This window comes from Panthera pardus, unplaced genomic scaffold (assembly GCF_024362965.1).
Source record: "Panthera pardus isolate Hobbes unplaced genomic scaffold, ASM2436296v1 HiC_scaffold_10, whole genome shotgun sequence".
In the NCBI taxonomy this organism is placed as follows: domain Eukaryota; kingdom Metazoa; phylum Chordata; class Mammalia; order Carnivora; family Felidae; genus Panthera; species Panthera pardus.
Window position 1 is genome coordinate 62,672,161 of NW_026526655.1, and position 26,725 is coordinate 62,698,885.

Sequence of the window (26,725 nt, forward strand, 5' to 3'; positions counted from 1 at the left end):
ATTTATTTCAATTTTTAAATTATAAAACTATAGGCATATAAAAATGTGTAAGGCTGATAGTTAAACTTATAATAAAAAAACAGGAACATGTGCAATAAAGAAATGGTTAAATTATGGTGAAGTCATATGATATTAATACCTGCAATCATTAAAAACCATGTTCCCAACACGTACACTATGGTAGTGTATTTTTAAAGTATTGTACCATATATTAAAGTATTATTTCTATCTGTAAATACACTCCTATCACACAAAAAGACAGAAAAGAAATATCCCCAAATGTTAACAGCTGTTTGTAAATAACTAAGCTATAACTAATTTTAAAGTTTGTCTTTAAACTTTGCTGAAAATTTTCAAAAAAATTCTTTAACAAAGATGTATAATTTTACAATATTTTTAAAGTTATTTTAAGCATATAAGGAGGTTTTTAAGACTAGTTACACAAAGTATACCAATAATAAAACTGGTGAAATAATTCTGAGTTTACCTTGTAGCTCACTTTTAATAAGGCAACTTTCCATCATGTATAATAGCACAGTGACCATAATATCCAGCAGCTGACATTCTTCTGTCACCTGTCTGGCTAGCTCTTCATTGCTGAACAACTGAACACTAATATGCACAATTCTGTTAGACATTGTGTCGGATTCATGACTCTTCTTCAGTGTTTTCATAATGAAAGCATAATGCTGAACAAAAGTTTTTGTAAAAGCAACCTGTAAATTTTTTTAAATAGGGGGAAAAAAACACAATAGTTTAGAGTTTTACAACACATTTTCCAATACATTATGTTAGCATTTTAAAGCTATTATTAGCTTGTGATGACGCCCAAGATAATTTTAAAAGTAATTTTAATGATGATGGTAGTCACATTCTTTTTTTTTTTTTTTTTTTTTGGAACATTAGCAAAATACTTGGATGGTTAAAAAAAATTTAATTACCATTTTAAATCATTAAATTTTAGAGCAATTATAAATACCATGATTTAAAAATACAAATTTTCACTTTGCTTACAAATAATATCAATTAGCTAATGTCAAAATAGGTGTCACTGTTTTGTTTAACAACAAAATATAAAGTCTCAGCTAAAAACCATACCAGAGGATGTAATATAACTAAAAAACAAGCGTGTCAATGTGATTACTCCAAAAGAAATGTATTCCCCTATTTGATTGGAAAGCTGACCACTACATGACTAAATAAATACTCTTTCTGGGCAGCTGGGTGACTCAGTCGGTTAAGCATCCGACTCTTGGTTTCGGCTCAGATCATGATCTCACAGTTTGTGAATTTGAGCCCCGCATCATGCTTGGGGTTCTCTCTCTCTCAAAAAAAATCAATGAACTTAAAAAAATTATTAAAAATAAAAAAAAAAAAACTCTGTGTAACATGTACATTTCCTCTTGTTTTCTTAACTGGGTATAATGACACAAAACAATGGCATTATTCATTAAAGTTTAACTCCCAAAGAGGCTTTATTATCTAAACCATAAGAAGAACTACAGCAATCAATCAATCAATGAAAAACAATAACAACAACTACTACTACTACAACATAATTTATTTTCTTTTCATGCATGCAGTTGTGTCACTTTGCCATAACTACATGGTAGTCACAGGTGTGGGTCCACACCTTCTGGGACTAGAGCCTTCAATACCTACATGCATATATAGGTCAATACCTGTTCTGTCTTTAACAGTATGGCTAGCAATTACTAACCCCACGATTTTCCCAAACCTAACCCCACAATACATTTTTTTAAGTAATCACTACACCCAACATGGGGCTTGAACTCATGACGCCAAGATCAAGCATGCTCTACCAACTGAGCCAGCCAAGTGCCCCTCTAACCCCACAATCCAAATTCAGTTGCCCCCTTAAACATTCTCATAGCACCTTGTGCCTCTCCTTTAGAGAACTTACTACAATTTGTAACTACACATTTACTTGTGCAATTATGTCTTTGTCCCCCAGCATTCTCTTTGGACCAAGTTCCATGTAGAAAGACTATCCTTAGGAATTCTGCTCTGTAAAGCTGCTTTGCCTCAGAGCTATGATCCTGTGCTTTTTGTGCAAACCCTGTTTGACAACGAAAGAAGCTAATGCTTTTTATTAGTGTTATATCAGTCCTCAAAGCTACAATAAAATAAGCCACAGCTGAGAAACACACCAAAAAGATTTTTCATAATGAAAAGGCAAAGAAAGGAGAGCAAAGTTCAGAAAGAAAGGGAAAAAATGTAGATACCTTATACTCTTGATCTGGAAGCATGTTGAGTAAGAAAGTTACCATCTTCTGAGGGAATTCATACTTTATAGTCCAAAACAACAGTTCTTCTAGAAAACTTTTATGTTTCAAAACATCCATTATAGATTGATCTACATAAAAAAAGAAAACTTATCACCTAATGATTTAAGTTGTTCATCTCATTTAAACCTTACTATAATTAATAATCCATCAACCTCAAACACCTGAATGTATATAAATTAAGGATACCTTTTCATTAATTCAATAATGCTGACATCATCAATTCAGATTTCTATAATCTCCATAGTATAAAATAGCAAAATACTCAATCTTTATGTTTTAATAGGAAGCAGGTACTAGAAAAATAAGTAATTATTTCTCCTTAAACATAAGCACTTTATCTAAAATTTATTAAGATTCAAAATAATTATGGAACAGTCATGGTACTGAATATTTACAGTAACAACAATTTTAAGCTAAAAACAAAATATCAAAGCCAGAAAGCCAAAAATTATTACATCTTTTGATTTTTAATTTTTAGAGAAAGGGGGAGAAATTTTTATAGAATTCAATAATTTATTTCTTTAAAATTGTTCTTCATAAATAAAATACTAACTTTCCTGCAGGAAATAATTACTAATGTATTGTTTACTCTAGTATATGGAATCACTCACTTTTTTTCCAGAAAGAATATACCAGAACAAGTATAAAGAGTGTTATACATGCTTACTTGCACTGCACTCAAGATGCCCTCTTCATGCACAGAAGAAACAGAGAATGGGTGGTGCCCCCTGGGGTGCCTGGGTGGCTCAGTGATTTCAACTCAGGTTGAACTCTTGATTTCAGCTCAGGTTATGAACTCACGGTTCCTGAGATTGAGCCTCGTGTCCAGCTCTACACTAACAATGTGGAGCCTGCTTGGAAATCTCTCTCCCTCTCTCTGCCCCCCTCCTCAAAAATAAACAAACATGAAAGACAGAAAGAAAATGGATGCCCCTTTTATTTGTGTGTGTTTATTTACTTATTTTAAGAGAGAGAGAGAGACAGAGAGCAAATGAGCAGGTGAGGGGCAGAGAGAGAATCCCAAGCAGGTTCCATGCCATGAGCGTGGAGCTCCACACGGGGCTCGACCTCACCATGCGAGAGATCATGACCTGAGCTAAAATCAAGCATCAGACACTTAACCAACTGAGCCACCCCGGCACCCCTGGATGCCCCATTTAGATAAAAATATTCAAAAAAGGATAAAATTATCTATTAGACAGCCAATTTCTATGGTGAAGTGCTACTCACTCCTTGAGAGCTACTTTGTCTCCTGCTAATCTCTGCATCCTTGCCACACTTAGTCAACAGAAAGGTCTCAGTGGGTATATAATGAACTGAATATTTTAATACTTTGGTTATTTCTTTCTCTCACTTTCTCTAATTTCTTTCCCTGAAAAAGAACAAGAAAATTCTACTGATTTTTGCTGGAGCCAATAATCTTGGGCTACTGCTCTGGATCATCAGGTCCACATAAGCACATTTCAGAGGACATAGCAAGTGTCAATGGAATGGGTTGGTTCAGTTATGATGCTTACACAGGGACTAGAGTTAGATGAGAGATTTAAAAATAATAAAATTACATGCACTAAAATACTCAGGAATGACCCGAACTACATTATAGTTCAAGTTGTCTTACAGAGTAATCTTGGAGCATTAAGTTGTCTTACAGAGTAATCTTGGAGCATTTTTCAACTGGCCCTGCCTCAGCGGTACAGTTCTATTATTTAGTAATGTGGTCACACCACATCTACTCAGCTCATAGGTATGCAAATGTAACAGTACGCTCAATACACATGCCATCAACAAGCATGTCATCGCTCTCTTGATTCTTCTATAAAATATTCTAGGCTTAACAGGCTTGAATCAGTACTTACTAGACATAACTTTAACCCAGTTTTTTCATTAATAATTGGTAACCCAATATTTTCAGAATACAATTTCATTATTCTGGAGACACTACAATTTTAACTACAGAAAAGCAAAAGTTATGTCCCAATCCCCCAACTCCCTTTCACTGTGCCTTTAGTATAAGCAATATGTAACAGGGATAAAAATATAAATACAATTATACTATATATCCCCTTAGTGGAAACTACTTAATCCTTTATTTTCTAAATCTCAGAATTTTCTACTTGTAAAACCAAAATCTCTTCCTCCTGAACTAGATCATTCACAGGATGACAATGATTTAAAAATAGAAATAAACCAGTCTTGCAAAAACTGAGGTAAAATATATTCAAAAGCACACACTGACATACTCAAAGCCAAAAAAGCAATAAAATTAGGGCCCAAGTGAATCAGATGACAGGAATATGAGGATTAGAAATTAAAATTAGAATGTAACCCAGAGCATATTGCTGATGCCAATTTAATTCGCACAGTTCATTTAGCACTAACATGATTGAAAATTTTACAGGCTACCAAAAAAATTTAAAAACCTTCAAGGATAAGTGTTTCTAAAAATATTTACAAAGCTAAAAAAACTTGTGGTATTAATCTTAGAATTCACAGGACTCTGCAAGTTTGCATTTGTCAAAGGAAAGCCTGAAGCTACCATAATTATTATATGTCAAGTATTTAAAAAGAAAGATACGTTAACTTTGTTTTAAATAAATAAAGCAAGCCAAATGAACCAGAAAAGCTACGGCTTCTACTAAGATGAAAATAGCTACAGTTGTGTACAATTCAATTTTTTCATCTTCAGACAAAAAGCAAAGAAAAACCCCACAATGTCTTCATTGCAGTCGTTCTTAAAATAGATGATGTCAGTTTCTCCCAGATATTTAAAACATGTGTGGGGTGCCTGGGTGGCTCAGTCAGTTGAGTGTCAGACTTCAGCTCAGGTCATGATCTTGAGGTTCATGGGTTTGAGCCCCACGTTGGGCTCTGTGCTGACAGCTTAGAGCCTGGAGCCTGCTTAGGATTCTGTGTCTCCCTCTCTCTCTCCCTCCTCCCTCCCCCTCTTTCAAAAATAAACATTAAAAAAAAAATGTAAAAAATTTTAACAAAAAAATAAAACGTGTGATGGGCTTTGTGTGCTATGTTATGGAAATGTGGTTAGAAATGCTTCCAGTAGTTATGTAGGACTACATATTTACGTTAAAATCTGGATTAAATTGTCATGACTTTTACAATGCCAAAACTACTTTAAGCCAAACTGAAAAAAAAAAAAAAAAAATTTGAACAATCAGTTATGTGGTGGAAAATCTGTGGGTAAGGTAAAGGTTTTAGTTAAAACAGTGGAGTCCAGGCTCTATAACTCAGGAACTCAATAATCTTGGCCAATAAACTTGGCCTTCTAGGCCTCAGTTTTCTCATCCTTAAAATTTAGGTTTTGAGAATACACAGTGAGTTTGTGTAGCACAGAGCTTCAACCTCTTGCCTATCATTACATATTTTCTTTTCAGCTCCCTTTCTAACCACTGAACCAAATTCTTACAAAAACTACACCACTCCCTGGACTACCAATATCTTCAAAAGCAACAATCATTTTTTGAAAACAGGGGTTCTACTAATTCAAATGGCTATTTCTTCCATGCACATAATTAGGGCAAAAATGATAACTGATCAAGTCTTAAATCTCTGTACTACTCCTCACCAGTGGAAGAAGGAAGAGAAGATAATCAATCCAATCTCAAATATGAAAAAAATCAGGTATAAAATAAGCTCCAACTTTAAGTCTCCATAAAAAGTATCTTCAGCCAAAGTCTGACCAAAGGAAAACAATGTTACACCGTAACAGGTATTTTTTTCTGGGCATCCCTAAAGCTTAAACTCAAGTATGTGCCTAACAGTCTGCTTCAATTCAGATGTTACCTCAAGAACTCAGGTAAATACAAAGACAACTCTGGCAAGTCAAAGGGCCAGGCAGCCATATGAGTTTCTAACTTCCTTCAGACATTAAAAAGATATATGCACCCCTATGTTTACTGCAGTGTTATTGACAATAGCCAAGATATGGAAGCAACCTAAGTGTCCATCAATAGATGAATGGATAAGGAAAATATGATATATACACACAACAGAATATTAGGCAGCCATAAAAAATGATGAAATTATGCCATTTGAGACAAGAGGATGGACCTACAGGGTATAATGCTAATTGAAATAAGCCAGACTGAGAAAGACAAATACCATATGATTCCACTCATAAGTGAAATCTAAAAGAAGAAGAAGAAGAAGAAGAAGAAGAAGAAGAAGAAGAAGAAGAAGAAGAAGAAGAAAGCAGAATCAGACCTACAAATATACAGAACAAAGTGATAGCTGCCAGAACAGGTGCCGGGGGTGGGGGGGGTGGGGACAAAATGGGTGAAGGAGAGAGGATAGATGTATAGATATGGGCTTCCAGTTAAGAAATGAGTAAGTCACAGGAATAAAAAGCAGACCATACAGAATACAGTCAATGATATTGTAATAGTGAAGTAACCAGACAGATGGCAGCCACACTTGTGGTGAACAGAGCATAATGTACAAACTTGACAAATCACTAAGTTGTACACCTGAAACTAACATATACTGTGTCTTAACTATACTCAAACAAACAAACAAAAAGCAATCAAAACCCAGCAGATTCAGGAAAACCTACCCCTGCAACTACCTAGAAAGAATTTAGATAGGGGGCGCCTGGGTGGCTCAGTCAGTAAAGAAGCTGACTTCGGCTCAGGTCATGATCTCACGGTCCATGAGTTCAAGCCCCGTGTCGGGCCCTGTGCTGACAGCTCTGGAGCCTGTTTCAGATTCTGTGTGTCCCTCTCTCTCTGCCTCTCCCCCATTCATGCTCTGTCTCTGTCTCAAAAATAAATAAACGTTAAAAAAAAAAAAATTAAAAGAAAGAATTTAGATAGAAGATCTGCTCCAGGAAGAGAGCTATCACCAAAGATAATTACATTATGGTATAAACTAAGTATAGTAGACAGGGAGGAACCTAGCAAGACTTGTTTGATCAAAGTCTTCTATGTCCCATTGTTTCTGAGTGGCTCGGAAAACATGCATTTATCAAGTACTTACTCTTTTTCCCTTCCTGTGAATTGCAAGTCTTCTCTTTGAAGTCCCAGACCCCTACTCACTTCTCCTTACTTCAGAATGACCTAGATGCTGTATTTCGCCTGTCTCTGGAATTTCCATGTTGGTGTGGATTCCCCATATATAAGCGATTAAATCTGATTGTCTCCTATCAATCTGTCTCATGTCATCTTAGTCTGGCTAGAAGGACCTTGAAAGGTCCCCACCACTAGAAGCGGCAAATTAAATGCAACAGCATAAGTACCTCAGAAGAGACTTACAAAATGAGCCTCAACTGAAAGTGCCTGCAGTTCTAAATATTCCTTCCCAAGCAGTTCTAAATATTCTACAAGATACATCAAAATAGTAATTTAACAAATTCTTTTCATCAAAATAGTAATATAACCTCTGGAAACTCTCTAACAGTGCATACAAACCCAGCATATAGACCACATTGGTATTTGGAAATCCATGGCAAAAATTCACAGCACAGGCCATCAACTTATAACAAGTATTCTAGAAAAGCTTTTAGTGAAGGTCTAGAAAACATAGTGATTATGAGGTTAAGCTCTGGGACTTGAATTAAGGAACTACTTCCCATTAGCTGTGATCTCTAACATGCCTTCATTTCCTCATTCATAAAATAGTCATAACAATAATAACAATAATAAAAACTGCTTCATATGGTGATTTTAAGAATTAAATGAAACGTGAGGTGCTTAGCACTACGTCTAGCATATGCAAAAAAGTTTTAAAAATATTATTATATTATTATTAATCTATTTCCTCACTACAGACATATCTACTTCCTCCTTTGAGCAAACACATAGTGAGCCTTTACTGAACCCTTTTTTTTTTAATGTTACTTATTTATTTTGAGAAAGAGAGACAGCATGCGTGATCAGGAGAGGGGCAGAGAGAGAGAGGGAGAGAGAATTCCAAGCAGGTTCCACGCTGTCAGCACAGAACCCGATGCAGGGCTCAAACTCATGAACCCTGAGATCATAACCTGAGCAGAAATCAAGAGTCAGCAGTTTAACCAACTGAGACACCCAGGCACCCCTTTAAACAACCCTTAATAAGTGCCATTCATTTTAGTTCTCTCCCTCCCCCCCACCTCTCTCTCTCATCATCTCTTCTGTGTCCACCCTTTTTCACTCTAGAAATTGCATACTCCAGATTATAACAAGATGTAAATCAAACTAAAACTTTACACCAAAAACACTGGATCCAAATCAAAGAATCAATGAAAGATTTGTTTTTATGATTCAAATATAATAATGCATATCTTATGAAAAAAACAAGAAACAAAATTCTGATAGTAAGGGTTTCATTTGCTTTTGAGGTCCCCCACAATCACTCCCTAACAACACTTTCTCCATCATTAGACAAATCTAAAAACATAACTCTCTTCAAAATGGCTAGCCAGTAAGTGTTCTTAATGATTAAACATTTTTAAATTAATGTTTAGATTAAACATTTAAATAAAGTTTTTATTTAAATTCCAGTTAGTTAACACAGTGCAGTATTAGTTTCAGGTGTACAATACAGTTATTCAACACTTCCATATAATACCCAGTGTTCATCACAAGTGTACTCCTTAATCCCCATCACCAATTTAACCCATCCCCACACCCTCCTCCCCTCTGTCAATCACCAGTTTGTCCTCTATAGTTAAGAGTCTGTTTCTTGGTTTATATTTTTAGCTTTTTATACAAGGAAAAAAACGAATATAAATACCTTTGGTGCTACTGCTTAGTTTGACCCTCTTTCTCTTGCCCAGACCTTGACTCCCATCTTGATCCTCCTGGAGAAAAACAAAATTAGCATCATGTACAGTCCTATTCATGAATGTACACATTTTACACAAATATAAATATGCTTATAAATTATGTTAAATATATAACACAGGCATGCTTCCATAATATTAACACATTTTACTTTTATGTATTTACTGTAATAAAATATATTTTTACTTTAAAATTAGCATTATAATTAAAATATATAATGAAAACCCTTAGTATTAAAATACAAGAGCTCTTAAATTTAATCTGTGCTTTAAAAAAATTTTTTTAATGTTTGTTTATTTTTGAGAGAGACAGAGTGCGAGTGGGTTAGAGGTAGAGAGAGAGGGAGACACAGAATCTGAAGCAGGCTCCAGGCTCTGAGCTGTCAGCACAGAGCCCAACGCAGGGCTTGAACTCACAAACTGAGAAATCATGACCTGAGCCAAAGTCAGACGCTTAACCGACTGAGCCACCCAGGCACCCCTTAATCTGTGTTTGTAATGGCAGACTTGCAAAACCCAAAAATTCCAAAACAAAAATTTCCAAAACACAAAAAAATTACTAACCTTTTAAACATAACATCAAATGCACAAAAAAGATAAAGGGGAGAAGGGAAGCAGATTAATACAGGAAGAAAGGAGAGAAGGGGAAGAGAGCTAAAACAATGAATAGAGAAAAGGCTTTGAAGGATCTAAGAGAAAAGATGAGTTTAAGAAAGCAAATTCTAAAAAAAAAAAAAAAAAAAAAAAAAAAAAATTCTGAAAAATAAGCACAGTACATTAAAAGCTAGAGTTGATAGTTTAAAAAGTAATAATAACAAATTTTAAATACTTAAGAAAAAATCCAAAAAGGAAATACAGGCATTTCTGCTTATATGTGATATATTCATTCCTGAAAAACCCTCCCATTAAAAATAACAAAGCTAAAGGGGGGGGGGGGGGGGGATGAGGGGCAGACAACTTACAACCTATTCAGTTTTGTAACCAGAGAAGTAACAAAAGCAGTAATAGGTACGTGGGGATATTATTTGGATGCCCAGACAAATATCTTGGAGTGGTGTTAGGCTGCCTCAGGGGATATTACCACTGCATCACAGCAGAATGGGAAGCTAGCCAGCTAAGACAACACAGAGGTAAGAGAAGCAGAGAAAGCCGCAATCTACCCCTAGTGCAACCAATGTGAAGCTAGAGGTATGCCTCTTGCAGAGGGAGCCCTGGATGCAAGTGCACATTTCTAATTTTCTTTAAATGTTGCTGAAAAAGTCCCTGCTGCCTTCACAGTACAGTTCAGGTTTATTCCCATGCAGGTAAAGGATGATTCTACCCCATTATCCCAGCTCTCTTGAACTAGGAAAGACCACACAGGGATCCAAAACCTCTATGTTATACTAATGTCTTTCTCCTATTTTCCAAACATATAGGAGCCAAATGGTATTCTAAAGACATGTGTGGTAGTATTCTGTATACAGTCTGTTGTACTAACAATGGTGTTGTGTTGGTGGCAGGTTAAACTGTGGTACAAATTCCCAGATACTTTCTCAATTATGAAATCTCCAAAGCAGAAAAGTAACCTTAGCTTCATGCTACTGTTTTACCTACTGGCTTCCTTGTCGGCCAAGGTATGGCTTCCTTGGCCTACATACCATAGCCTTAACTTCAGATATCTGGCAAATCCAGCTAGCATCCATCCTCAGAGCTGGGGTCTTCCAAAGTTACCACTTAGCTCAGTCAGCATTTACTGACCACTTCAGTATGCCTTCCCTGTAAATCCCTACTTTTGCCAGTCCTCTCTGACCATCTACCTGGCAGCAGTACTGAAAGTCAAACTACAGTCTCCTCCTTCTCTTCTACCAGCCTCATTTGCCCTTGGAGTAACTTGGCCAGAATGAAATTGCAAGCATTAAAAGGCGGAAAGAAGACACAAGAATATAAAATCATGACAGAGGGCCCAGAGGGTTCTAAAGTGTGAGATTTAGCTAACAGCCACTTATAAAACTGTTCTCCCAATCTTGAGAGAAAAGACAAATCTGGAAAAACATATTTTATAACCCAGGCTAGAATTACTTCATAATTTCAAATATAAACTTTCTATAAGAAGAGTATCCTCAATCCAACAATGGTCATGGCATAACAAAGTTGTATAAATTTCCCAACCTTATAGTCTAAAAAACAAGTAAAATTAACCAAGCAAAGGAGAGGAAAGCCATTCCAAGAAAAGACAGCATGACAAAAACACAACAACAAACTATGGAAACAGTGACCAGTGAGTTGGGATTCACATCATGGTAGATAGATAGCAAATACATCCAGGAAGGGAGATTATACGAAGAGTACCAGAAAATGCAAATTCCTGTACATTACTGCTAAAAGTATACAGTAGTATAATTTTTCTGAATGGCAATTTGCCAATAGACATCAAAAGCCTTTATTTATTATTTTAACAGAAGTTTTAGTTATAGGAATTTATCCTAAAGAAATAGACAAGTGAATAAGGACTATATGCATAACTATTTTAAACAGTGTTATTTATAAAAGCAAAATGAAAGAATCTTTGACTTCCAATGGCAGGGGATTAGATAAATTATACTACACCTGTACTCTATGAAGAACAACAACGCTAGAGCTCTAAATTCATTTTGGCCAGATATGTCTTCATAAACCATTATTAAAAATGAGAAAAGCATGATATGTAGAATAGCATATAGAGTATGAAACCATTTAAGTACTAATAAAATACATATAAAACTGTTAAAATATACTCATTCTTATAATATTCAAAACTGTCATTAGTGACAAAAGTAGATTATAGAGCAACATATACAGCATGAAACCATTAAACTATACTACATATAAAATGTAGAATACAGAGGTTTACAATAAGTCACCTCTAAGTGATAGACTACTACATTATTTTTTATATTTTTGTTAATACTTTCTATTTATTCAACAATGACTATGGATTATAACTTAAAGATAAATATGTTTTAAATACTACTTCTGATTTCAAATCCAAAATGTGACAACCTGCTCAAGATAATGGATTATTGTGTTATCTATTACAAGTCCCACATTTTGGGCGGAATGCAAACTGGTGCAGCCACTCTGGAAAACAGTATGGAGGTTCCTCAAAAAATTAAACATACAACTACCCTATGACCCAGCAACTGCACTATTAGGTATTTATCCAAGGGATACACATATGCTGTTTTGAAGGGGCACATGCACCCCAACAATAGCCAAAGTATGGAAAGAGCCCAAATGTCCATCGATGGATGAATGGATAAAGAAGATGTGGTACATATATACAATGGAGTAATACTCAGCAATCAAAAAGAACAAAACCTCGCCATTTGCAACCACATGGATGGAACTACATGGATAGGGTATTATGCTAAGTGAAATTAGTCAGTCACAGAAAGACAACAATCATATGACTTCACTCATATGAAGACTTTAAGAGACAAAACAGATAACATAAGAGAAGGGAAACAAAAATAATATAAAAACAGGGAGGAGGACAAAACAGAAGAGACTCATAAATATGGAGAACTGAGGGTTATGGGAGGGGGGATGGGCTAAATGGGTAAGGGGCACTAAGGAATCTACTCCTGAAATCATTGTTGCACTATATGCTAACTTGGATGTAAATTTTAAAAAATAAATAACAAATAAACAAATAAAAATTAAAAAATAAAAAAAATCCCACATTTTTATTTTGAGAAAAAAACAATACTTTTAACAACAGGAAGAACTCCCAGTAGTGAGAATTTCAGGATTAAGGAAGATGAGAATACGGTTACCATGACTACAATACCACAACACACCTCAAATTGATGATGGTAAATTGTAGTTCTTCCCTATTTATCCATGAGGAAGCAATATAAAACCCTGGGAGAAAATCATGGTCTAATGGACAAGGAAGGAAATAAATCAAGTACAACCTCAATCCAAACAGCATTTGTGCAACCCTCAGAAACACTTTCCAAATCTTAACTAATCCCTGGGCAGAGAAGTAGACAACACTGCTACATGTGTTTCAGACACAAAATATGTATATGTCCAAAATGAGATAATAAGATCCATAAAAACCCAGATTCAAACTCCCAGTGAAAAATTTGCAGATGGTTTCTCAATCCAAATTAACCTCTATTCCTTTCTCTCTTAGATTTAGTAGACAAATGAAAAACATGTGAACTCCATAAAAAGAAGTCAGGTAAATTAACAACCACTTAAAACAATACCCAAAGAATTGTTATTGGGCTACCAAAAGACTCCATCAAAAAATTGTCTAAACTAATACATGAATTCATCAAAGTCACAGAATATAAAATCAATGTACAGAAATCTGCTGTATTTCTATACACCAATAACAAAGCAGCAGAAAAAGAAATCAAGGAATTAATCCCATTTGCAATGGCACTAAAACCAATAAGATACCCAGGAATAAACCTAACTAAAGAAGTACAAAATCTGGAGGCCATGAGAAGGTGGCAGAGCAGCACAAAGACCCTCAGCTTGCCTCATTCCTAAAATGCAGCTAGATCAGCACCAAACCATTTGCACCCTAGGAAATTAATTTGAGGATGAACAAAACTATCTGCATGACTTGAGCCACAGAACTCGGCAGGGACACAGTGCAGAGAGGTGAGCTGGGAGAGAGAAAAGCTGAGAAGGATAGAGAGCTGGGGTTTTTTGGAAAGAAGACAGACAAAGGTGGAGAATGAAGCACATCAGGAGAGTGCAGGAAAAAAACACTTCCCAAAAGTAGCAGGAGTGAGAGAGAAAGAAGGGAAAACACTCACAGGGGACTGAACAAGCAACCTATTCCCCAAAACCACTGATGGGAAGAAAGGAGAGGGTTTCAATACCACCAGGATCCTATAAAACACTGGAGAGCAGAGTCTGACGGTTTGGAGCTCAGCGCTTGGTGGTGTGCTGGTGAGGAAGTAGGGCAAATCCCCAGGAGCAGGCAGCAAGGTCTGAGGGGTCAGTGTGCCACATGGGGAGAAGCAGTTCCCCCCTTGGAGGGAATCTGATAGAGGTCATATGGCTTCACCAAAGGCAAAGATCCCAGAAGACCTCAGAGAGCAGCCATGTTTGCTACTATTAGGACAAAGACACCAGAGTGCAGAGAAACCTGGCTCCGGCTGTGTTGTGATTTGCCATAATCTCTGAAACTCTGTCACTGCGCAATCACATTTTCTGGAGCAAGCTGGCACCCAGCCATTGCTCAGCGAGATCTTACACCAGAGATTTGGCACAAGTCCAAGCAGCAAGGGCCTCTGGAGTGTGGGGTTTTGAAACGCAACCCCACCTAAGATAAAACTCTGGAGGGAGGTACTGCCTGGCAGGCAGATGGATTGGATATGGACAGGGTAGGGGCGGGGAGTGGAGGGAGGCCTGAGACAAAGGAGGAGGGGTGCTTGATCATGGGTCAGTGAGAATGGGAAGTTCCTATGCCAGAGACAAGGGAGCTGGGTGAAGCCATTTCCACCTCTCTAGCACAAGCCACACTAATCATCCCAGCAAGCTAAGCAGTGCCACCTAGTGAAGAACGGAGTCATTACACCAAGCCCCACCCAACTGCACCCTCCAAGCACATCCCCTAGAAGACCACACAAGTCCCTCCCCCTGCTTACTATGGACTATAGATTACTACATAGTTTGAAATCCAGGGTAACCTGGGTGTAACTTCCTTCGGGTTTCATTCTGTTTGCTTGTTCATTTATTTAGGTTGTTGTGGTTTTGTTTTGGGTTTTTGTTGCTTCTGATTTTGTTTAAATTGTTTTTCTTGGGTTTTTTTCCCCCCATTCTTTTCTTAGTCTTGGATAAGGAAATAATTTTATTTTTATTTTCTTTTTTTAAATTTTTTTATTTTTTTCATTATTTTTTGAAATTTTTACTGTTTCATTTCCCTTAGTTCATTTTATTCTATTTTATTATATACAATTGTTTAATGTTTATTTATTTTTGAGGGAGAAAAAGAGAGCACGTGTTTGAGTGTGGGAGGGGCAAGGAAAGAGGGAGACACAGAATCTGAAAAAGGCTCAAGGCTGCAAGCTGACAGCACAGAGCCTGACACGGGGCTCAAACCCATGAACCATGAGGGCATGACCTGAGCCACCTAGTCGGACACTTAACCAACTGAGCCACCCAGGCACCCCATAAAATTTTTTTTAATTTTTAAATATTTTCTTACCTATTTTTTCTATTCTCTGTCTTTTTTCACTATTCTATCAAGCTTCTTTCAACTTCTTGACCAAAACACACCTAGGATCTAGCTTCCCTTGTTTGACTTTTTGTTTTGTTTTTAATTTTTTTTATTAATTTTTTCTTCCTCCAAAATGAAAAAAATGAAGGAATTCACCCATTTACCCCAAAATAAAGAACAAGAAGAAATGACAGCCAGGGGCTTAATCAACACAGATATAAGCAAGATGTCTGAACTAGAATTTAGAACCATGATAATAAGAATACTAGCTAGGGTTGGAAAAAACCATAGAATCCCTTTCTGCAGAGACAAAACAAGTAAAATCTAGTCAAGACAAAAATAAAAATGCTATAACTGAGATGCAAGCAAGAATGGATGCCACGAAGGCAAGGATGGACGAAGCAGAGCAGGGAATCAGCAATACAGAAAACAGTATTATGGAGCAGGAAAAAAAGAGGGGAAAAAAGGCAAAAGAGCACAATACAACTCTGTGACTTATTAGAAAGGAATAACATCCGAATCATAGGAATCTCAGAAAATGAAGAGAGAGAAAAAGGAACAGAAGGTTTAATGTGAGCAAATTATAGCAGAAAACTTTCCTAATCTGGGGAATGACTATGACATCAAAATCAAAGAAGCATAGAGAATGCCATTAGATTTAATAAAAACCGACCATCATCAGGTTGTATCATAGTCAAATTCATAAAATACACAGACAAGAAAAGAATTATGAAAGCAAAAAGGGAACAAAAGTCCTTAGCCTAGAAGAGAAGACAGATCAGGTTAGCAGCAGACCTATCCACAGAAACTTGGCAGGCAAGAAAAGAGTGGGAGACATATTCAATGTGGTGAATCAGGAAAATATGCAGCCAAGAATTCTTTATCCAGCAGGCTATCATTCAAAATAGAAGGAGAAATAAAGAGTTTCCCAGCCAAAAAACCTAAGAGAATTTATAACCACTAAACAGCCTGCAAGAAATTTTAAGTGGAGAAAAAAAGAAACAAAACAAAGAAGACCAAAAGCAACAAAGACCAGAAAGGACCAGAGAACATCACCAGAAACACTAACTCTACAGGCAACACGATGGCACTAAATTTGTATCTTTCAGTACTCACTCTAAATGTCAATGTACTAAACACTCCAATCAAAAGACATAGGGTTGGGAATGCAAGCTGGTGCAGCCACTTTGGAAAACAGTATGGAGGTTCCTCAAAAAGCTAAAAATAGAACTACACTATGACCCAGCAATTGCACTACTGGGCATTTATCCAAGGGATACAGGTGTGCTGTTTCGAAGGGACACATGCACCCCATGTTTATAGCAAGAATGAAGGCCACGACAACAAGGATGGACGAAGCAGAGCAGCGAAATCAGCAATACGGAAAACAGCACTATCAACAATAGTCAAAGTATGGAAAGAGCCCAAATGTCCATCAATGGATGAATGGATAAAGAAGATGTGGTATATATATATATATATATATACAATGGAGTATTACTCGGCAATCAAAAAGAATGAAATCTTGCCATTTGTAACTACGTGGATGTAACTGGAGGGTATTATGCTAAGTGAAATTAGTCAGAGAAAAACAAAAATCATAGGACTTCACTCATATGAGGACTTTAAGAGACAAAACAGATGAACATAAGGGAAGGGAAACAAAAATAATATAAAAACAGGGCGGGGGACAAAACAGAAGAGACTCATAAATATGGAGAACAAACTGAGGGTTACGGGAGAGATTGTGGGAGGGGGAATGGGCTAAATAGGTAAAGGGCACTAAGGAATCTACTCCTGAAATCATTGTTGCACTATATGCTAACTAATATGGATGTAAATTTTTAAAAAATAAAAAATAAAACAAGTTAAAAAAATTAAAAAAAAAAAAGACATAAGGTATCAGAATGGATAAGAAAACAAGACTCATCTATATGGTGCTTACAAGAAACACATTTTAGACCTAAAGACACCTGCAGATTGAAAGTAAGGGGATGGAGAACCATCTATCATGCAAATGGTCGTCAAAAGGAAGCTGGAGTAGCCAAATTTCTGTTAGACAAACTAGATTTAAAAAAAAATTTTTTTTTAACATTTATTTATTTTTGAGACAGAGAGAGAGAGAGCATGAACAGGGGAGGGTCAGAGGAAGAGGGAGACATAGAATCTGAAACAGGCTCCAGGCTCTGAGCTGTCAGCACAGAGCCCGACGCGGGGCTCAAACCCACAGACAGTGAGATCTTGACCTGAGCCGAAGTTGGATGCTTAACCGACTGAGCCACCCAGGCGCCCCGAGACAAACTAGATTTTAAAATAAAGACTGTAACAAGAGGTGAAGGGCATCATAGCATAATTAAGGGGCCTATCCACCAAGAAGATCTAAGACTTGAAAATATTTATGCCTGCAACGTGAAAGCACCCAAATACATAAATCAATTAATCACAAACATAAATAAACTCACTGATTATAATAACATAATAATAGGGGAGTTCAACACCTCCACATACAGCAATGGACAGATCATCTAAGCAGAAAGTCAACAAGGAAAGAATGACCTTGAATGACACACTGGACCAGATGGACTTAACAAATATATTCAGAACATTTCATCCTAAAGCAGCAGAATACATATTCTTCTCCAGTGCACATGTAACATTCTCCAGAACAGATCACATACTGGGTCACAAATCAGCCCTCAACAAGTACAAAAAAGATCAAGATCACACCTTGCATATTTTCAGAACACATCACTATGAAACTTGAAATCAACCACAAGAAAAAAATTTGGAAAGGCCATGAATACTTGGAGATTAAAGGACATCTTATTACAGAATGAATGGGTTAACCAGGAATTAAAGAGGAAATTTAAAAGTACATGGAAGCCAATGCCAATGAAAATGAAAACACGACAGCCCAAAACCTCTGGGATGCAACAAAGGTGATCATAAGAGGGAAGTATACAGCAATCCAGGCATTCCTAAAGAAGGAAGAAAGGTCTCAAATACATAACCTAATCTTGCACCTAAAAGAGCTGGAAAAAGAACAGCAAATAAAGCCCAAAACCAGCAGAGAAGGGAAAAAATAAAGATTAGAGCAGAAATCAACAATATCGAAATCAAAAAAACAGAACAATGAAACCAGCAGATGGTTCTTTGAAAGAAAGGGGTTCTTTAAACCCCTAGCCAGATTGATAAAAAGAAAAAAAGGACTTAAATAAATAAAATTACAAATGAAAGAGGTTACAACCAACCTTGCAGAAATACAGACAATAAGAGAATATTATGAGCAATTATATGCCAACAAATTGGGCAATCTGAAAGAAATGGACAAATTCCTAGAAACATATAAAACTACCAAAAGTGAAACAGGAAGAAATAGAAAATTTGAACAGACCTATAACCAGTAAAGAAATTCAATCAGTAATCAAAAATCTCCCAAAAAATAAGAATCCAGGGCCACATGGCTTTCCAGGAGAATTCTACCAAACATTTAAAGAAGAGATGGGGCGCCTGGATGGCTCAGTCTGTTAAGCATCTGACTTCAGCTCAGGTCATGATTTCACGGTTCGTGGGTTCAAGCCCCACATCAGGTTCTGTGCTGACAGCTCAGAGTCTGGAGCCCACTTCAGATTCTGCGTCTCCCTCTCTCTCTGCCACTCCCCAACTCATGTGCTGTCTCTGTCTCAAAAATAAATAAACATTTTTTAAAAATTAAAAAAGAAGTAACACCCATTCTTTTGAAGCTGTTCCAAAAATAGAAATGGAAGGAAAACTTCCAAATTCATTCTACAAGGCAATACCCTGATTCCAAAACCAGACAAAGACCCCACTAAAAAGGAGAACTACAGACCAATTTCCCTAATGAACATGGATGCAAAAATTCTCAACAAGGCACTAGTAAACCAGATCCAGCAATACATTAAGTGGGATTAATCCACTTAATCAAGTGGGTTTTATTCCTAGGATTCAGGGCTGGATCAATATCTGCAAATCAAGCAATGCGATACATCACATTAATAAAAGAAAGAAAAAGAACCACATGATCTTCTCAATAGTTGCAGAGAAAGCATTTGGCAAAAAAAACAGCATCTTTTCCTGATAAACACCTTCAAGAAGGTAGGGATGGAAGTATCATACCAAAAGATCATCAAAGCATTATACAAAAGACCCACAGCTAATATCATCTTCAATGGGGAAAAACTGAGGGCTCTCCCCCTAAGGTTCAGGAACATAACAAGGATGTCCACTCTTACCATTGTTATTCAACATAGTATTGGAAGTCCTATCCTCAGCAATCCAACAAATCAAACAAATAAGCATCCAAATTGGCAAGGAGGAAGTTAAACTTCCACTCTTCACAGATGACATGATACTCTATGTGGAAAACCCAAAAGACTCCACCAAAAAACTGCCAGAACTGATACAGGAATTCAACAAGGTTACAGGATATAAAATCAATGTACAGAAATCAGTTGCATTTCTATACACCAATAATGAAGCAGCAGAAAGAGAAATCAAGGAATCGATTGCATTTACAATTGCACCAAAAAACATAAAATACCTAGGAATAAACCTAACAAAAGAGGTGAAAAATCTATACACTGAAAACTACAGATAAAGGTTATGAAAGACACTGAAGAATACAAAAAAAAATGGCAAAACATTCCATGCTCATGGATTGGAAGAACATGATACTACCCAAAACAATCTACATATTCAATGCAATCCCTATCAAAATAACACCAGCATTCTTTACAGGCCTAGAACAAACAAACCTAAAATTTGTATGGAATCAGAAAAGGCCCTGAATAGCCAAAGCAATCCTGAAAACCAAAGCTGGAGGCATCACAATTCCAGACCTCAAGCTGTATAACAAAGCTGTAATCATCAAGACATTATGGTACTGGCACAGAAACAGACACATAAATCAATGGAACAGAATAGAGAACCCAGAAATAGACCCACAAATGTATGGCCAACTCATCTTTGATAAAGAAGGAGAGAATATCCAATAGACAAAAGAGTCTCTTCAGCAAGTGGTGTTGTGAAAACTGGACAGCAACATCCAGAAAAAAGAACCTGGACCACTTTCTTACACTATACCCAAAAATCAACTCAAATGGATGAAAGACCCGGACCTAAGACAGGAAACCATCAAAATCCTAGAGGAGAACACAGGCAACAACCTCTTTGACCTCAGTTGCAGCAACTTCTTGACATGTCTCTGGAGGCAAGGGAAACAAAAGCAAAAATGAACTACTGGGACCTCATCAAGACAAAAAGCTTCTGCACAGCAAAGGAAACAATCAGCAAAACGAAAAGGCAACTGACAGAATGGGAAAAGATATTGGCAAATGACATATCTGATAAAGGGTTAGTATCCAAAATCCATAAAGAAGTTATCAAACCCAACACCCAAAAAACAAATAATCCAGTGAAGAAACAGGAAAAAGACATGAATAGACACTTTTCCAAAGAAGACATCCAGAAGGCTAACAGACACATGAAAAAATGCTCAACATGACTCATCGTCAGGAAATACAAATCAAAACCACAATGAGATACCACCTCACACCTGTCAGAATGGCTAAAATAAAAAACTCAGGCAAAAACAGATGTTGGCAAGGATGCAGAGAAAGAGGAACTCTTTTACACTGCTGCTGACAATGCAAACTGGTGCAGCCACTCTGGAAAACAGTATGGAGGTTCTTCAACAATTCAAAATAGAACTACCGTATGACCCAGCAATTGCACTACTAGGTATTTGTCCAAAGAATACAGGAGTGCTAGGCGGCTGGGTGGCTCGGTCAGTTGGGCATCCAGCTTTGGCTCAGGTCAAGATCTCACAGTCCGTGAGTTCGAACCCCACATTGGGCTCTGTGCTGACAGCTCAGAGCCGGGAGACTGCTTCGGATTCTGTGTCTCCCTCTCTCTCTGCCCCTCCCTGGCTCACGCTCTGTCTCTCTCTCCTTAAATACGGGAATGCTGTTTTGAAGGGGCACGTGCACCCCAATGTTTATAGCAGCACTATCTATAATAGCCAAAGTATGGAAAAGAGCCCAGATGTCCACTGACTGATGAATGGATAAAGAAGATGTGTATTCCATCATAGGTACAATGGAATACTACTCGGCGATCAAAAAGAATGAAATCTTGTCACTTGCAACGACGTGGATGGAAGTGGAGGGTATTATGCTAAGCGAAATTAGTCAGAGAAAGACAAATATCATATGATTTCACTCTTTTGTGGAATTTAAGATACAAAACAGATGAACATAAGGGAAGGGAAGCAAAAATAATATAAAAACAGAGAGGGAGACAAACCGTAAGAGACTCTTAATACAGAGAACAAACTGAGGGTTGGTGGAAGGCTGCTGGGTGGGGGGATGGACTAAATGGGAGAGGGGCATTAAGAAGGACACTTGTTAGGATGAGCACTGGGTGTTATATACAAATGATGAATCACTAAACTCCATCCCGAAATCACTATTACACTAACTTGGATTTAAGTTAAAAACAAAAAAATAAAAGATCTGAAACTATAGAACACTTATGAAAGAGATTAAAGAGCACACAAAGAATGGAAAAGCATTCCATGCTCATGGGTTGGAAGAACAAACATTGTTAAAATGTTTATACTACTACCTAAAGCAACCTACGCATTTAATGCAATCCCTATAAAAATACCATCAGCATTTTTCACAGAGCTAGAACAACCAACCCTAAAATTTGTATGGAAGCACAAAAGACCCTGAATAGCCAAAGCTATCCTGAAAAAGAAAAACAAAATAGGAAGTTTCATGATTCCAGATATCAAGCTATATCAGAAAGCTGTGGGCATCAAGACAGTATGGCATTGGCACAAAAACAGACACACAGATCAATGGAACAGAATAGAAACCCAGAAATGGACCCACAGCTATATGGTCAACTAATCATCAATAAAGCAGGAAAGAATACCCAATGAAAAAGGCAGTGTCTTCAACAAATGGGGTTGGGAAAACTGGACAATGACATGCAGAAGAATGAACCTGGACCACTTACTTTCTTCCACCATACACAAAAATAAACCATCAAAATCCTAGAGGATCACACAGGCAGAAACCTCTTTGATCTCAGCCAGAGAGCAACTTCTTACTAGACATGTCACTGAAGGCAAGGGAAACAAAAGCAAACATGAACTATTGGGACTTCATCAAGATAAAAAGCTTCTGCACAGCTAAAGAAACAATCAACAAAACTAAAAGGCAGCCTAGAATGGGAGAAGATATTTGCAAATGAGTATCTGATAAAGGGTTAGTGTTTAAAATCTACAAAGAACTTATCAAACTCAACACCCAAAAAACAACACAGTTAAGAGAGAGGCAAAAGACATGAACTGACACTTTTTCAAAGATGACATCCAGATGGCTAACAGACACATGAAAAGATGCTCAACATCGCTCTTCATCAGGAAAATACAAATCAAAACCACAATGAGATACCAACCCACACCTGTCAGAATGGCTTAAACTAACAACACAGGAAACAACAGATATTAGCAAGGATGCGGAGAAAGGGGAGCCCCCCTTACACTGTTGGCAGGAATGCAAACTGGTGCAAGCCACTCCAGAAAACAGCAAGGAGGTTCCTCAGAAAGTTAAAAATAGGGGTGCCTGAATGGCTCAGTCAGTTAAGCCTGTGACTTCGGCTCAGGTCATGATCTCATAGCTTGTGAGTCCAAGCCCCACATTGGGCTCTGTGCAGACAGTTCAGAGCCTGGAGCTTACTTCAGATTCTGTGTCTCCATCTCTCTCTGCCCCTCCCCTGCTCACGCTCTGTTTTTCTGTCTTAAAAAAATAATAATAAATAAAATAAAGTAAAATAAAATAAAATAAAATAAAATAAACATTAAAAAAATAACTTAAAAAAATTTTTTTAAGTTAAAAATAGAACTACCCCAGGATCCAGCAATCATACTATTAGGTATTTACCCAAAGGATACAAAAATACAGATTTAAAGGGGTACATGCACCCCAATGTTAATAGCAGCATTAACAACAATAGCCAAACTATGAAAAGAGCCCAAATGCCCATCAACTGATGAATGGATAAAGAAGATGTGGTGTATAAATACAATGGAATATTACTCAGCCATCAAAAAGAATGAAATCTTGTCATTTGCAACAACGTGGATGGAGCCAGAATGTATTAGGCAAAACAAATCAAAGAAAGACAAATATCATATGATTTCACTCATACGTGGAATTTAAGAAACAAAACAGATGAGGGAGAGGGGGAGAAAGGGAGAGAGAGGGAAACAAACCATAAGAGACTCTTTATAGAGAACAAATGGAGAGTTGATGTTGGGAGGTGGGTGGGGGGATGGGCTAAATGGGTCACAGGTATTAAGGAGGGCACCTGTCATGTTGAGCACTGGGTGTTATATGTAAGTGATGAATCACTAAGTTCTACTCCTGAAACCAATACTGCACTGAAAGTTAAAATTTAAATTTAAAAAAAAGAATATACATGGCTAAAAGGAATATTTAACATAGCAGGTTATAAAACTAAAATCCAAAGATCCTGAGGGGCTAGAACAATAAAATGAAATAAAGATTTAAGTAAGCCACTACAATCAGATTGTTTACTTTAAATCAATTCTACAAATGCAAAGCAGAGAGGAAACTCTAACTTGTCAGCTTTAAGTGTTGGGGAGTGAGAGGGTCAATCCTAAGCATTTTATTTTTCACCACTGGGCTCCTGTGAACAGTCTAGCACAGCTGCTAGAAGGCTAACAAAAAAAAACTTGAGACCTTAACAAACAGTATGCTGATTGAAAGATAGCCCATGATTGTATACTGAATTAGATCACAGATTTAAAAGGGAGTGAATAGGTTAAAAAAAAAAAAAAAGGTATGTACAGCAGAGAATATTAAATAACTAAAGCTAAATATTTAAAGAGGCATCTTATGGAAGTAAAAACAAACATCTTTCTACAGGAAAAAATAAGAAATGTGTGAAAATTATAGAATTTTGGCACAGTATTGAGAAGAACTTCCTAATAATTAGAGCTATCAAACAAAAGAACAAGTTGCCTCAGAACTAGGTAAACTACCTATCACTCGAAGTGTTTATGAAAAGGCTTACCAACTATCAGGAATGTTGTAAAATCAATTCCTGCACTGGAAAAGAAATACAATAGACATTTCTAAGGCCTTCCCAACCAAAAGTTTCTATGATTCCCTACCCCACTCTTACACCTCCAAAACTAAAAATAATTTTTCCCTTACCTATTAATTTATGAAAAGCAACTCTGACTTTCAATTTCAATAATCCTGTTTTTGCTACAGTTTGACAAATTAGTTTTTTAACTGTTCATTTGGATTCTGTCTTGAATAAAGGCAAGAGTATTGAGAACATATTTACATAGTAACTTATTTTGCTGGGTGATTATTTCTCAATTATATAAGAGTAAGAAGAAAAAAGGACTAGAAGTAAAAAAACAAATCAATGGTTATCTCTGGATGGTACAGCTGAAGGTAAATGTTTTCTTTTTTTATACTTTTTTCTATATTTCAATTTTTCATATTTTTACAGTTTCACAGAGGGAAAAGTGTCCTAAATGTTTTCATTTGTATGAACAGCTAAGTACGTCAATGCCACAGAAATTAATGATCTGGTCACTGCACACAGATAAATGGACACTGCTATGGTAATGGCCACAGTGAATATAATCTTTCCTTACAAAGTTATCTTCCTCTAAAAGATACTATTTTCTCTGATAAATTCTCTAATTAGACCCATGTACATACATTACAGAGATAATTCTTTTGAACTGAATTATCTGATGGTTATAAATAAATGTAAACAAAAAATACAAATATAAATTTTAAAATACTCTGTAAAGTTAAATGTGCTTATTTTCTTTTCAGTGCCATACAACACAAACAACATTTTCTACTCCTATTTCATATGAGCTATACAAAAAAAGAATAAGTATTAGTAAGTAGCATGAAGAATGTCATGTGTATAAATAGCACTGCTGAGTACATAATGTTCTGCTACTCTAGGGACAGCGGGGACAAATATCTGACACAACCTGTATGAATAATATACTTTAAGTAGACTGCAATATATACCCTCATTCAAATAAAACTTTACAAATAGAAATCTTGCTGCTGTTATAGTTCCAAATCTGTTTCTTCATTTTTAAAACAAAGTGGTTAAGAGTACCTTACCTCTAGAGTCTCTCCAATTCTAAATTCTTAAAACATTTTTAGTTGTTATAATCACTTTTCTATAGTAGTAATTAAAACATCACTGCTCTCTTCTCATCCTGTCTTTTCATACCATTTGTTAAGTTACAAGAATGAAATCATGAAAAGAGTTTGCTCAATAATCTCATGGGCCTGCAGGGTAAGAGTGTAGAAACTCCAATCCTTAAATAATATCCAGGTCTTCATTAAATTTCAAATATAAATACTAAAAGCAAATATACCATTTGTGCCTATGGTTGGAAAAAAAATGTAATATAGCTTTAAAAGCCTTAATGAAATTTTGAAATGGCACAAATAGGTATTTGTTCAAGAAAATGTATATCTAGGTACTCTTCTATCATACTCTATCTTATCCCTTCATCAACTTTCTCCTTTACAGAGTTAAAAAAAGAGTTCACAAAGGTAAATATAATTTTTTTTTAATTTATTTGTGAAGTTACTTGACATACAGTGTAGTCTTGACTTGAGGAGTAGATTCCTGTGATTCATCACTTACATACAACACCAAGTGCTCATCCCAACAAGTGCCCTCCTCAATGCCCATCACCCATTTTCCCCTCTCCACCACTCCCCATCAACCCTCAGTTTGTTCTCTGTATTTAAGAGTCTCTCTGGGAATGCAAGCTGGTGCAGCCACTCTGGAAAACAGTATGGAGGTTCCTCAAAAAACTAAAAACTGAACTACCCTACGAACCAGCAATTGCACTACTAGGCATTTACCCAAGGGATACAGGTGTGCTGTTTCAAAGGGACACATGCACCCCCATGTTTATAGCAGCACTATCAACAATAGCCAAAGTATGGAAAGAGCCCAAATGTCCATCAATGGATGAATGGATAAAGAAGATGTGGTATATATATACAATGGAGTATTACTCGGCAATCAAAAAGAATGAAACCTTGCCATTTGCAACTACGTGGATGGAACTAGAGGATATGATGCGAAGTGAAATTAGAGAAAGACAAAAATCATATGACTTCACTCATATGAGGACTTTAAGAGACAAAACAGATGAACATAAGGGAAGGGAAACAAAAATAATATAAAAACAGGGAGGGGGACAAAGCGTAAGAGACTCATAAATATGGAGAACAAACTGAGGGTTACGGGAGGGGTTGTGGAAGGGGGCATGGGCTAAATGGGTAAGGGGCACTAGGGAATCTACTCCTGAAATCA

The 26,725-nt window shown here is 36.6% G+C and overlaps 1 protein-coding gene across 10 annotated transcripts in view; it reads right to left on the reverse strand.

The window, feature by feature from the left end:
- UBR3 (ubiquitin protein ligase E3 component n-recognin 3) overlaps positions 1-26,725 on the reverse strand; it is a 226,825-nt gene that overhangs the window by 147,904 nt on the left and 52,196 nt on the right. For all 10 annotated transcript variants that reach the window (XR_008424150.1, XR_008424145.1, XR_008424142.1 and 7 more), the window contains exons 6-8: positions 9,033-9,099; positions 2,247-2,377; positions 488-716 (exon numbers count right to left, since the gene is read on the reverse strand). Coding sequence is in view for 7 of the 10 variants with exons in the window: in XM_053907819.1 (XP_053763794.1) it covers positions 488-716; positions 2,247-2,377; positions 9,033-9,099 (427 nt within the window). In the remaining 3 variants the exon portion in view is untranslated. The remainder of the gene's footprint in view (positions 1-487; positions 717-2,246; positions 2,378-9,032; positions 9,100-26,725) is intronic.